At 40.0% G+C, this 14,605-nt stretch overlaps 1 protein-coding gene across 1 annotated transcript; it reads left to right on the forward strand.

Annotated features, from left to right (window-relative positions):
- The first annotated feature begins 5,708 nt into the window (after nucleotides 1-5,708).
- On the forward strand, nucleotides 5,709-9,052 carry LOC144658607 (iodotyrosine deiodinase-like). The gene is made up of 3 exons (XM_078519065.1): nucleotides 5,709-6,190; nucleotides 7,392-7,708; nucleotides 8,257-9,052. The coding sequence occupies exons 1-3, from the start codon at nucleotides 5,815-5,817 to the stop codon at nucleotides 8,437-8,439; spliced, it is 876 nt and encodes a 291-aa protein (XP_078375191.1). The 5' UTR covers nucleotides 5,709-5,814; the 3' UTR covers nucleotides 8,440-9,052.
- The last annotated feature ends 5,553 nt before the right edge of the window (nucleotides 9,053-14,605 follow it).

A 14,605-nucleotide genomic window follows, 5' to 3' on the forward strand; every position in this document is an offset into this window, starting at 1 on the left:
TCGACCTTGTATTGAATGTTCTATTGTTATCGTTTTAGATATTTAAAAGTTCAAGCACATGTCGAATTAGCCCTGCACGTTGGCCAGGGTCAAATCAGCGCGGATTTCCTTCACTGAAGACAAAAAAACATTTATATTTGTGATTATTTTTTATTTATGATGTACGCAAAAAGATATCAAAGGTTTAAAATCCCCCAAAAATGATCGACATGTAAAACTTTGTCCCTGTTTTACCGGCGCGACCCCTGTGAATACCAACCAGGTTGCTGCCTGCCTAAATAAAGTTTACCCTTAATTTTCTTAGGTGAATTAAACTGGGCTGGGATATGGTCGCGATGAACCACTAATTTCTCAGAACGAACATAGAAAGATATGGGTGGTACCCTGTAAGAAGAATTTTTGTCTTGAGAACCTCTGACTAATTGACTGGTCATTCGGTGTTTTCTTTCCCATTTAATCCAATTTATTTTACGTATTGTTGGTGTTTTATTATTGTTGTTTTTAGAAGAATTGATGTAACAGTTGTTATGCTAAGGTAAGGTCTTTTGCAAAGTAAATTTAACTAGTTTTGTTTCATTTTTTTTTCCATTGGCTCGGCTCTTGAACTGGGATAAATAAATTATTAAAAATAGTAATAAATAAATAAAAAATAAATTAAACGAATAACTGAATAAATGTCGTCAAAATATTTGCGAATATGTAATTTTTGCTGAATTTTTGAGCGCAAGTATCGGCGTTTTCCCCCCCTAAAAACCCGGGCCAAAAAAAAAAAAGTGTAGGGGTTTTTAAATGTCATCTAGGGTAAGGTAGGGTAAGGTATGTATAAAAACATAAAGTGGACTTCTTGACACATTTATAGAAAGTAAAAAAAATATAAAGTACAGTATTAAAAACTTAACACAATGGATGAGTAACAAAGCGCAGACCTGATGCGAACGAACACACAGAGAAGGGGGAAAGAAGAGAGAGGAGCAGGAAGGGGGCTTGCAGAAATGGACGTCGCGCTCTCCACGCGTGTGAGCGAGTGGAAACTCTCACGCTTGCTGCGGGCGCACCGTCAATAACTCACATCATATCAGTTGCCGACCGACTTATAAATAGCCACAAGGTTCGTTAAGTTTCTTATCAGCTTTTACAGATGATGTCAGGGAACCTAATTATTTTTGTGGACAGGAAAAACCCAAACTGCGACTTAAATAAGTTTTTAAGATTAAATGAACAATTGGATGATAATGATAACTTAAAAGTTTTCCGCTTAAAAATAAAAATAAAAACTATTAAACAATAGACAAGTGAAAAGGTTGATTAGAGGTCAGAATAGCAAAGATGTTACAGCACAGAAATTTCAATTTTAAAGGGCAACAACGATTAAAGGAATTTAAAGAAATTATTCATCAAGATATATTTTACGTGATCATTGGCACAGAGTTAAATTTAGATGCACTTAAGCCGGTGTTGTGTATCAGGTATATTGAATGGGTTAATTGAAAGGTTATCATACGTTCTGAACCACCGGGTAAAACCGATCAGCAATCGGCTCCTGTTCTGAAATATTCTGCATCTAATCAGCAATTAACAAAACGCAGAGCTAAAAACCTTTCAAAACAGAATTATTTTAAATATCTTAAGGCCTTGCTTTACGTTGAGTCAAATACGCAAGTATGCAAACGCCATGCTCATTAAATGAGAAGCATCCATTCCGGTGCTTTGGGGTTGGAAGAGGAGTGGGGTGGACTCATTGGAATCCTTCAGTTTAAGGAATGTCAATTATCAAGTATTTTAAATAGTAGTTAGTGCATTTTAAGTGAAGGAATGTGAATACCGAAGTGAAAAGGTAAATCACATTTGAGATTTGAGACCATCCGTCACAAAATTTAGCATACCGTATTTTCTCATGTAGGAGTCGTGCTTTTCTCTACGTATTAAACGCCGGGAGTGTTTGCATGAAACTCGGACCTGCAGATCTCACTATCTGGGGTCCAACGTTTAACCGAGAAAATGTCACACACTAGATGAAGAATGTCGATTAGTCAACAATGACTTGCTGACTTACGTCCTTGTCGCCCGGAGTGGGGAGGGGGGGAGGGGGAAGGGAAGGGGGTGGGGTTGAAAGGGCCGGGAGCAGCGAACATTGTCGATCACCAGCTCGAAAGGGTACTCGACTTCATTCATATATAAGAGTGTTTTGCCATTTTTTAAATTGTTCAAAAAGAGCGGAGGCTATGATGCACCCACTGATATGGGTCTGGAATGATAACCACTTACAGGAGACACACTGTATATTGGTCAGTGGTCGATAAGCAACGGTGATGGATGAATTCTCATTGCGCGGTAAATTGACGTGAAAACGTTTGAAATACTCGTGCTATTTATAATTGGATCTTATGAAACAGGAATGTCATGCATTGCAGTTTTACAGAAAGTTACCATAAATGGCACTTGTTTTAACATTTTCCTACTCTGGATGTTCTTGTTATTAAAATAATATAAATTTAAGTTATTTTAATGACATTATTTACAGCTACCCCATGCAGCCGGATGGTGGCGAATGGCTAGTGGTGTGAGGGGGGGGGGGGGGTCCGACCGTCTCTAGGGGCTGGTTCAAAATGCAAGGCTAACATTTAAAGGGAAATACTTTAGGTACAAACTTGCGTGTCTTTCACCATGAAAAACAATTACAGGCATTTCGACCAATAGAAAAAATATGTAATTTTATACAGTTTTAGTGCTAGCATTTCAGTTAGCCTAATTCTTTTCTGGTTGAAAGCGACCTGAGAAGAACGTCTAAAATTCAGGCTAGCATTTCAGTGACATTTACATGTAAATATTTCTGATATACTTATTTTTATTACCCCAACATTGCAGTTTCTTTCATTTTCGTGTATAAAGTCACGGTATACTGTTGTGTTTAGGGTTTCTACTTGGTTTGCAAAGTTCTGAAATTCTAAAACCTCTAATAACGACAACAGTTCTCGTGGCATCTTTAGAGAATTGCCGGGAAAAGTGTTGGACTGACCAAAGGAATTATAGGACTGAGTTGTAAGATGCGTATAGACTGGAGCCGACAGAACGTGGTACTGCAAACTTAAAGAACAACCGGGTCGTGCCTTACGGGTCTATGTAGGCTACAGCAGTACATTTAGTCTCCCTTGGATGTTGCGACCCTGAAGACGCGTACCACTAAATTTGAATAAATCGTGCCATACACTCTTTTTTATGTAAGAACGTCCATGACCTCTAATTTTCGGCCAAGGCTGAACGTTCTTACCTTCTTCGAAGATTTGAGCTTAAAATGTTCTTATTTTTCAAATTTCAAAAACAAGGTGGTATTGTAGTAAATTCATTCCTATCCTATTTTCTCATTTATTCACCGAGCTGCATATCTACCATCTTTCATTTATAACACATTTTATGCTTTCGACATTGCTGAGCTTGCGTGCAGTTGCAAGACGCGTGTCACATTATTGATATAAACCTTGTAAATGACCGACCTCACCACGAGTCTCTCAAGCTCACTTGGTTTGAGCGCCCAACCGGATTGGGAGACCATGGGTCGACCCGCGGGACCAATTTTTCTTTAATTGGCCCACGCTCGCGTTACATTTCATATTTTCTAAATGTACATGTTCATGTACATGGTCAAGATTTGAATAAAGATGTATTCATTTCGTTTCGTACGTTTATTTGCCAATCACAACAAATAGGGAAATAAAAATTGTTCTTAACCAAATTTCAGCCTTGGACACGTTCTTAGAATGTTCGTAAATTTTAGCATTTTTTCAGCCTCAACGTGCTAATAAAAAAGGTTCTTATAAAAAAGGGTTTATCTAAAAGAAGATCCGAGGAAAAAATAAAAAAGCCAACGTAGCATATATTTCTCTTCGTCAAGTTCAGTTAAGTGCTATCACTTCCCGTTATTTTGGTGTGGATCATAACTTTTATTGGCGTTGAACTGGAACAAATAAAACCAATGCACACTTTTGTTGACTGCCGATCTACCTATATTACTTTCAAAATAAATATAGGTTGTCAAGCTTAGATTCCGTTCTGTCCGATAGAGTTTTAGAAATTCGAAGAAATGTTTGTTTGTACCTTGTGATTAGGCTTCTGTTTTAGAGAATTAAAAATTCTCTGGCTTAAAACGTTTAAAAATTACGAGCCTTGTGCTGTTCGATCAACAGCCTTCGACGGGTAAAAGTCGTAAAAAAGGTGACCCTTATCGGCGGAATTAAGGAATGGCACCACCTTGATGCAGTGTTTCATTTTTATTGCAGTTTGCTTGCGGTTAGCTTTTATTTGCTTGTTAGGGAAATGTTGCTTAACCAGCAAATAAAAGTGACAGGTGACAGGTGCCTGGAGCAGCAATAAGTCGCGCCGTGTGTACTGCTTCAAAACAAATCGCGCCGTGTGTACAGGCGCGTAGCGGTGCGCAGTGCGTAAGTCGCCGCGAAAGTTGACACGAGGAAAAAGAGAAGACGTCTATTCAATTGTCTCAGCGACTTGTCGAGAGGGTGGGCTGCTTTCCTCATTTTCGCTGTGTAATCGCACGAATCAAAGTGATTGAATTCGCGAAGCCAGACGGATGCGAAAATCAACCTAGGAATGTTGCAGCGTGTCGCCTATGTTTCCAACTCAGTGTAAAACTCAAAAAAAAGGAATTGATTGGCGCAGAAAATTCTCCAAATTGAAAATGCACTTCTCGCACTGCAGAAGATGTGTAAAGAATAAATGACATTATGGGCAGCACATAAGCCAAAATTTGGACTTTTCCCTTGCTCCGTTCCTTTTCGTTTTTCTGTGCCTTCTTATTCTCGCTACCTTTTACTCTGTAAATCCTTTATTCTGGCCTAAACAGTTTTGATCTTTATCAATGGAAAACCCTGGAAAGCAGACCTTGATCAAGTACTGGTATATTGGCCTATTTTACCACCAATTTTGCACCAAAAACTGGTCACGTTTTCTTCGATTAGATCTCTCAGAATGCAGTTGATATTCAAAATGGACAATCGCGTGAAAAGATCTATCCCACCTGTATTATTTGCATTTCACAAGAATCTGCTGACGTGCAAACTGTGATGACGTCACAAGTGGTTGAATGACCATTCCTTCAGATCCCGGAAAAATCCGGGTTTAGCATGATAAGGGTCAAATGTTTAGATTGAAAAAATATTAGGTAAATTGGTTATGAATATTTATTAAAAAGAATGTGATATAGGCCATTTTCAAAAATACCATAATACTCTTTGTTGTCCCTCCAAAATTTTACATAAGCATTGTTTTCAATTTCTCTTGGGACAGCAAAACAATCCTTATGCAAAATTTTGGAGAGGCAGCAAAGAGTATTATGTTATTTTTGAAAATGGCCTATTGCGTCCGAGAAGTGGGCAGAAATTGTTGACCGCTAGGGTTGCCATATATAGTATGCCAAGATTCCAGGACCTTCTGTACTCGGAAACTGCCGTTGTCAGTCACTGAGGCGTTTTGAAAGCCAATGGCTTGGTCATGAGACCATGCATGATTTGCGATTCCTTGAGCCCTTGGCCGCTGTTTTAACATATCGAGTGTGTTCTTTTCTTAGCAAGTTTGTGGTATTTGCGGAAATTCTTACGGTCATGCGGTGGTCAGCGCCCCCAACGTCCCGCTCTGCAAGGCTTGTTTGCATAAAAACAAAACATTTTCACTTGAACGAAAATTTTACATAAATGACTTCCATTACTTGTTTCAAAGACTCGTGTCGAAGACCTACCAAACGAACAGTGTCACGACCCTGTAAACATGGTAAACTTTAGTTTTGGGTCAGTTTAGTCCAAGGTGATGATGGAATTCTCGGCACCTTTTCTCGTTACTTACTGGCCATACATTGCTTCGCTTTTGGCTGGAATCTCCATCGTCCAGCTTATTACAAGACTCCTTCAGGCCCAGACAAACAGTTATACGGTAGATGTGGATCCTTTGGAACAAAATGACATCGCTTCCACGCCACAGCCAGATCCGCTGGGATTTAGAATAACCGCAGAAAACAGTAGCCGAAAGATACCTTATCCCTGGTTCGATGAGCGCTTGACTGAGGACGAAATGGAGCGAGCGTCCGCCGAGTTTTTCGAGAAGATGAACAAACGGCGAAGTGTTCGGAAAATTAGCGACGAAGATATTCCTTTCAAGGTCGTGGAGAACATCATCAAAACTGCAGGTGAATACTAAAACACCCTTGTAGGAAAAGTAATATTCTGTAGTTGACAAATTGGAAATAAGGCAAGGCAGCCCGTTTGAAATAAATATTTGCACTGTGAGGCACGGCATGCCGGTGTCCGTAGTTCAGAAAGCGATTGGGAGCAAGGGCAGCAACCATCCAGATATCATAATTACCTTATTATAGGAATATAACGAAGCATTTTAACAACGCAAACAAAATGTACGCGCTATAAAATTGACGCGAATATTCGAAAAGTTATGTTTAGATACATTTAATTAACGCGAATGTGATGCTTAATGTAGTTCATTTCTATAGGTAACTGTACTTTTCACAAGACAAAACAACAACGTACAACAACAGGATACCGGTAAATGGGAAGACAGAAACACGAGATCTGGTCATGCTGTGCTCAACCGACCACGCAACTCCAACAATGTGCCGAAGAGCCAAGCCCAGTCGCGAACGCCGCCCGACATCACCTGCCCGAAAAACGACCACATCACCCGAAGAAAGAACACACGGCCCGCGACGCAAAGACGCACACCCAAAGCCCCACACACCCACACGACGAACGACACCACCCAAAACCCCCGATCCACACCCGCCAACCGCACACCAGCGGGGCGAGCGCGGTCGCGAACCGGAACAGCACCCCGCTGTGAAGAACAACCCACAACAACCAGCGACACAGACAGAAAGCAAACGAATAGAGAAGCGCCAGAGCAGACGGAAGGCGAAAAAGTATATTATTATTATTATTATTATTATAGAAACGCGATGAACATTTAGCACAAGTTAGACTGTTCACAGCCCTCTTTTGTGACCATTTGTTCGTATATTCTTTCGATCGCTGAGCGCGGGGAAAAACGCCGAGAGAACTAGACGCCAGCACAAAACGGGAGGCGCGAGGGGGTGGGGGGCGGACGGGGAGCGAAAAAAATATTTTTCCTTCGCTCGCTTCTCTCGCTCTCCCCCCCCCCCCCCGCGCCGCGCGACGCGCCGCCGACGACCCCGCGGCGGAAAAGAAGCTGTGGACGTCTAAGCACACCTTTGAAGATGTGAGTTGTTTCTCCTTTTACCCACTCCTACAGAGCTCCACGTAGTCTTTCTGATTGGCTCGGTTACTACAGCGCACGAAAATTCCAAACTATTAATCTTCTGGCCGCCCATTTGAAATCACATTTTTATTAATATTCAGGAACATCTCCAAGCGGAGCTCATACCGAGCCTTGGACCTATGTGGTAGTAAAAGAAAAATCCCTTAAAGCGGCCATTCGCAAAATCGTAGAAGAGGAGGAACAACTGAAGTACGCCAAGAGAAGAGGAGAAGAGTGGTTGAGAGATCTAGACTACATAAGGACCACGTGGTGCAAGTCGTACTTGCTAACTGCACCATATCTTATTCTCATTTTCAAACAAATGTATGGACACCGAGACGATGGCAGTAAGAAAGCGCATTACTACAATGAAATAAGCGTCTGCATCTCTGTTGGTTTTCTTTTGGCGGCTATTCAGGTAAGAATTTCCTCGAAGTAAGTTGTAGAAGAGGAACTTTTATTTGTAGATCTTTCGCCTACGTTTTGTTGTTTTGACATGCATTATTTTAACTGAGAGAAACTGAGAGGTGGGTCTCGCAAGATCTCACATGAATAGCTTGCTACACTTCGCGAGAATATTAAAAGAATCAACAGGAACAATGCGCCTAGCCCCAAAAACAAGGGCCAGTAGAATTACAAGCTTACGAGAGCTGTTGCACTTCTGGCCCCGGTTTTTCGAAAGGTGGGTAACGCTTTTTACCGGATAAATCGCTATCCGGTGGATAGCGTAGTATGTTTTGTCAACACTTATCCACTGGATAGCGATTTATCCGGCGGATAGCGCTATCCACTTTTGAACAATTGGGGCTGGAGAAAAGCCGTGTCCGCCATCTTGGATTCAAACACCGGAAAGAGCCTTGGGACGAGGTTGTAAAAGTATAACGGGATCTGGGGGGACCATTCTGATCAGATGATGAGATTTTACAGTGTCACAATGTGTGTTAGTTTCTTCTCTTGTTTCTACAGAATGCAGGTTTGGTAACAGTCACTTTAACTCCAATGAATACTGGGCCACGGTTGAGGGATTTACTTGGAATGACAGCAAATAAAAAGCTGATATTGCTGCTTCCTATTGGTTACCCGGCGAGTGACGCAATGGTACCTGACATCAAAAGGAAACCACTTGAAGACATAATGATTATGAAGTAGATATTCCGCAATCAATCAATCAAGGAGTTGACAGTTTTACATTAAAATTTGAAGCAATATCTTAGTTTCAATAGGTTCAATAAGACGAGGCTATTTTTATATTTTTGGTGTTTCGACGCTTTTCCCATGAAAAACAAACAAAGCCAAAAACAAAGATGAACAATGCTCTTTAGCATTATTACAGGATTACGTTCTGTTGTTTTAGTTCTTCAGTTTAAAGATAAGTTGCCCTCAATGCAGCCAACTATGTCGCTTAGGACGCGTTCGTTTGGGGATATTCTGGAATAAGAATATATTCCGGAATGGAAATCCACGTATTCCAGAATAGGAAAAGCAGCCAAACGAACGCTAACTCGCATTATTTTAATTATTCGTATTCCAGATTGATCCCAAACGAACGCGCCCTTAGTACAGTGTAACGTGTTTATGTTAAATTCTATTCGCATTACTAATGTAAGATATTTTTTCCTTACTTGATAACGCTGTACTTTACCAGAGTGCACAATACAACATAAAGACATAATGTAAGCCCTCTCCCTTAGTTATACAGTAGATTATAATTATCACAATCTACGAACAAGGAAAATTTTATGCTTTTAAAGTTAATAAATGAAACTACATTTACTTTTTAATAACAACATCGAGCCAGGAGAGAGCACGCAACAGGAGAGGAAGAGAGGAGAGGGAGAGGAAAGAGAAGGAAGGGAGCGCGCCACAGGGGCCGAGAGACGACGACGGGACGCCCGAGACACAGCGCCACGGGCCGCGGGAACCGGCGAACGCGAAATCATGTGATTACCTATACTTATCACTGTTTTTGAACATGTGTTACTAAACAATACTAAAGCATTAAAAAGTCCACCACTTTATTCCTTATTCCTTACCTCACCCCCTCTCTAATAAGCTTCCTTTCTTATAAGCCCTACCCACTCCACCCTCAAACGGTCTTAAAATGAAATAAGCCCCCGGGGGTTTATTAGAGCTTTCATGAAAGTAGGAGCATATAAATTACATAGCGGTAACTACGTACAAGTATTATTAAGGGAGAACGATGATCTTTTACAGTCAGACTTCTTGATCAATAGTCGAAAGAACAATGTCAATTCAAGCCACTTATATGGTAAACTCTCTCTTAACGGACACCTCTATAGCTCTGACAAGACTGCGGCCACCTGGTAAAGACGGACAACGGACGCTTTAAAACCGTCAACGGACACTCGAGAAGTGTCTTTCTTTTAGAAATAGTGAACAATACTTCCAGACTTTGTATTAGTTATATTACATAAGTTAATTAAAAGGTAAAAAAAAAATCAGTCGGCTCCTGTTCTGAAATATTCTGCATCTAATCAGCGTTTAACAATAAACAAAGCTGACATTAGTGAGCGCCTACTCCAAAAATTAAACGTCCCTCGGCGATGGCTGGAATGTGGGCTTTTTCCCGACATTGTTGAGCTTTAATTCTAAACACAAAAATGCTGAACATTTTGAAAAAGATATTAATGGTGCATTGTTTTGTGCAAACCATATTTGCCGTGGCATATTTGAATGAATATTAATTGCGTATAAGAGTTTAAGCGTCATGACACACCCATAATTTTAGTTTTGGTCATCGTTGTTCTGTGAAGCAAACGGCGAACATCTTCCTCCATGTGCTTCGTTCAGTTAAGTCCAGATTTTCTCTCTTCTTTGTTTAAATGTTATTTCTTTAGTTGTTATGTAGCTTTAGTTTTTAAAATTACGCTAGCCTTTAAGTTTCGTCTTTTTAACGGTCTAATACAGCCAAGCAGTGAAGTTTACTTCGAGTTACTCATCGGCCACGCCGCGGAAAACGTTGAAGTGCAATTGTTGAAATACTGAGTTTTCCAAATACGTCAATCATTTTTTCCCGTGAGTAGTTATTTATTATACTGTTAGGCCAAGTGCGGACTGTTTCTCAAGCCGATAACTTTTCGTTCGCAATTTATATAGTATCGTATTTGAGGATTGTTTTCGGTTTTCTAACTTGTCAGTAAGCTGGCGTCAAACCAAACTCCTTCGACGCCTCCTCCCCGTCCCAGACGACGGTAAATAAGCACTTTTGCCTGGTTTAGAATACCATGAATACCTAATACTTATTCTTTTCTTTTTTTCGTCAAATTTAGCAGCTGCAGAGCAGTAGATGTGCTTCCAAAAGAATTTGCAAACAGAGCGGCCATGTTCAGTGTTGACACCAAAAAAAATTATGAATCAGCAGCTAAGCAAGTGTGGAGTTGTTATTCCATCCTCGCGGCCGGCCTCTTTTCAGACTCTTCCGTTACAAACAGTTACAATTTCAGGTAAGGTGATTTTTTTGATGATTGCTGATCAGTTTTCACTTGTCATTCACGAGATCTCGTCTAATTTTCAGTCTGTTTGTAAGCCTAGATGGTGTACAGGGGCCGCACTGATTTGATCTGCTTAATTTCATAACAAGACTGCCCTGAATAATGATAAATTTCAAATTAACTTGATTTCTTTACGTTGAAGGGGGGGTAAATTTAGTGAAGCGAGCTTAAGGATAGCCTCGATTATTTTTAACACGCCTTTTTTACTATTATATTTGCTTTGAAATGCCGCGCAACCATTCTGGAACTTGATTATTACAGTAGCTCGGATTTTTTAATAGCTTCTCCATTCTGGACAGGCGATTTTCTAATATCCAACCATGCATGCTTTTACACTGTCAAATTTGTATTCGGCGCACTTGAATTTTAATTTTATTGTGAACAATGAATAGAGATAACGAGTGCTTTCAGAACAACTTCAGAGATTTTTGGCGGGAAAGTGTTTCATTGTTAGATGTCATGTGACCTCAAGGTAGCCAGTGAGAGCGCGCGCGGCTGGTAGAGTGATTCATTTAACCTGTGAAACAATATCTACCAGTTTGTGCGAACAGCAAAAGGAAACAAAAGAAAACAATGGAATAGTGTCAAAGTACAAAAGTGAAACATTCACGGGTACTGAAACACTCTAAAATATTCCTTATAATAAAAGCTAAATATATAAAAAAAAACTTCAAGGAACGAGAAAACACGCCCACTTTGCTATTAGCTCAGTTGTTATTGTATCTGATTGGCTACAAAGACAACATCTTCTCTAGATCGATAAGAGCATATTTGTACGAGTTACAACCAAAAACACTGCAAAATGTCTACTGATTTTCCTCGAAATTTCCGCAGGCTACCATGAACCGAAAAATATCCAGGAGCTCAACTTATGGATGAAAAAGCTTCTTTTTGTTCAAGTTACTAATTATTAATGTTCTACATCTACAATTATTGAGTTGATAAATCGTGTGCCACATCACATCAACTATAAAAATAGATACAAAATCATTACAAAATGTTCTTATGCATCTATTTTCTACAGCTGGTTGAACAGAGATCAATATTAAAGAAAATGCATCAACTGCAGCTATGGTTTTGGTCGAGGCCTGGTAGCTCTCCTCCTCTGGATCCTATTGACTATTGGATACATCTTATTTCAGATAAGTATTTTTCGTATTTACATTTTTTCGGTACAAAAACGTTTTCTATTACTATATGGTATTGTCCTGAATTACCACCAAGAGGAATTACTGAAAACCAGTAAGAAGAACGCAAGACAGCAGTGGATTATTTAGTGTCATTTCTAGTTTGTATACTGGAAGCAATGATGAGCAAACCAAATCAAACTTGTTCGAAATAGTAACGAGAAATGTGTTCTTAACTGAGGCTAAAAATAGGGATACACCAGACTAGTGTTTTGGGCGTCTTGTTAGCCGCAATGAAAAGTACCTTGAGTAGATTCATATCAAATTATCTTAGAAACGTTTACTAAATGCTTGGGTAATGAGAAAAAAATCATTAACTGAGGGATTGTCTTTCCCACCTTCCATATTATTAATTTTGAAAGGATTGACATAGTGCCGCGTTATTCCAAAACCTATTGAGGTTCTATTATCTCCCGCTTCGCTCAGCCGAATAGAAAACAGATCTATTATAAGTTACGACGCAAACAATTGAACAAACAACAAATTGTGGAGGGAGCCGCCAGCGATCGAGTTTATAATCGAAAACTGAAATGTACTACTACGTAACCTAAATATGTATATAAGCTACACTTGCGTACATAAAGAGTAAAGAAAAATTACACCGGAGTGGATGTCCGTGAGCGTCAGGTGAACACCAAAAGGGACCTGCCTGGGCGCCAGGGGACCCCGGTGATGCGCGGGACCTGTGGAGGGTGACCAGCGAGCACAACTATGTACCGACTCCACGTCGATGGCCGTGGTCCCCGAAAGGCCCGACTGTCCGAGGGGACGACCGAGGTGACGCCGCGGACCCACGCCGCGGAGAGGACAGGACGACCCAAGCCCACCATGGACGCCACCAGAGAGCCCACCCCTGTCCGCCCTCACGGGGGCGAAGTCGCCCACTCGACCCAGTGGACCGTCAACCAACAGAGCAGTGGCGGAACGATGGCATACCTGCATTGGAAAAATTAAATACCCAACAAAACTTGAACGGCGAACTAATTATGCAGGCAGATATATAAAAAAGATGCTCGGCAAAACAAAAGAAAACAAACTTAAATACAGTCATGTATGTTTTTAATAGAGCCTAATTGATAACATCTCTTTGATTAATAAAACATGGTCAGAGCACTGGTCAAGATCTATAAAAAAATACCCGATTCCCTCTATAGCGCGCGCCTGCAAGGAACATGGTAGTTGTATTCATGAAACCATGCGCGAGACTCAGCAACAATGCAGGGAATCGGGTATTGCAAGATTTAAACAACACGGCAAGCAAATATTCTCAATGAAAAAAGGGGTTTAAAGAAGCTTTGTAAAGGGGATTTTTTTGATTGTTGGCCTAAACTGCTCTGAAATTAGTAGTAGGCAACTAAACCCGTGAAAAACATTTATTTCTGAACATCGAAAGAAAGATGTAATCTACTGAGTTTAAACATTGGAGAGAGAAATCAAACCACGGCTATAATATACTTAACATGGATTTGTTGAAGTCGCGCAGAAAAAAAATGAAAACTGTTTAGGCTTCATTTTTCAACTGAGTTGTAATCCATTTTTCCATTTTAGCCATCTACAGCAAAGGACGCTTGTAAACAGTTTCATTGCTCTAATATGGCAATTTTTATTAAAAAATAAACTATTAATTTTAGGTTTTCAGCGACACAAATATATATTTGGCTGTTCAAAAAACTGTTAAAATTCATGACAAAGGCCCTTTTAGTAATACTGATGTTTTCTTTGTTTCTCCAGGTGGAGCAGATATAAAGAAAAAGAGAATGCAAGGGCTCCGGAGTGCAACCATAATTGAGTCAAAGTGACGATGGTGTAGTTGTTGGATTCTGAAGCAAGTTGACTGTTGGCAACTTTGTTTTCTGAAGGTAAGTCCATAGTTTTGTTCCTTCTTTTGTACAGTTTCGGTGGGGGATTATAAGAGTGTACTGTTTCTAATTGAATAGCAATAGTTGTAAAGTATTGCGTAAAGAATACAGTATCATTACTGGAGAGTACTGTCTAGATTATTACGAAATTACTGGCAAAACCAACCGACTAGGAGAATTGTAAGGCAACCTATAAAGTTTGAAATAGCTAAGATCCAGTTCATAATTTTCGGGGGTCACCATGAAATTGCTGAATATTATGTTCACTTTTCTTTGCGTTATGTTAATGTTAGTCGAATGACGTATTGATCGATTAAACGAACACGAAAAAACTGTTGAAACAAATTTCAACGAGAATTCAAACAAAAAACTCTCATGTCAACCCATTCCTAGCTTGCAGCTCAGAATGCATGAATTGAAACTGAAACAGTTCTTGAAACTAGGCCTTGGACTGTTTAGCTACATATCAACTCGTCACTTGAAGATTGCTGAAAATTTGTTTAACAGCAACTATGAAATAGTATAGACATCTCGATACTTTGACTTAAAGGGATCGTGTCACGGATTAGCAGACTAGGGGAATGACCAAAATTTGATGTAAAATAACCTCTCAAACAGTGAAGGAATTAAAAACATACTAATGCAAAAGAAGGACGGATGGCAAAAGTGTCGAAGAGAAAGGAGATGAGGGAAAATGGCGGCGGAACAGCAAGTATCTGTCTGCTGACATATGACGCCGGGAGACACATGAGCGCAA

This window comes from Oculina patagonica, chromosome 6 (genome assembly GCF_052425735.1).
Source record: "Oculina patagonica isolate OP01 chromosome 6, crgOcupat, whole genome shotgun sequence".
Lineage (NCBI taxonomy): Eukaryota > Metazoa > Cnidaria > Anthozoa > Scleractinia > Oculinidae > Oculina > Oculina patagonica.

Bases quoted from the DNA above. Each gene is read 5' to 3' on its own strand.
- LOC144658607 (XM_078519065.1), top strand. From the start codon at position 5,815: ATGATGGAATTCTCGGCACCTTTTCTCGTTACTTACTGGCCATACATT. The intron at 6,191-7,391 runs GTGAATACTAAA...ATTAATATTCAG, and splicing joins GAACATCATCAAAACTGCAG to GAACATCTCCAAGCGGAGCT. The intron at 7,709-8,256 runs GTAAGAATTTCC...TTGTTTCTACAG, and splicing joins TTCTTTTGGCGGCTATTCAG to AATGCAGGTTTGGTAACAGT.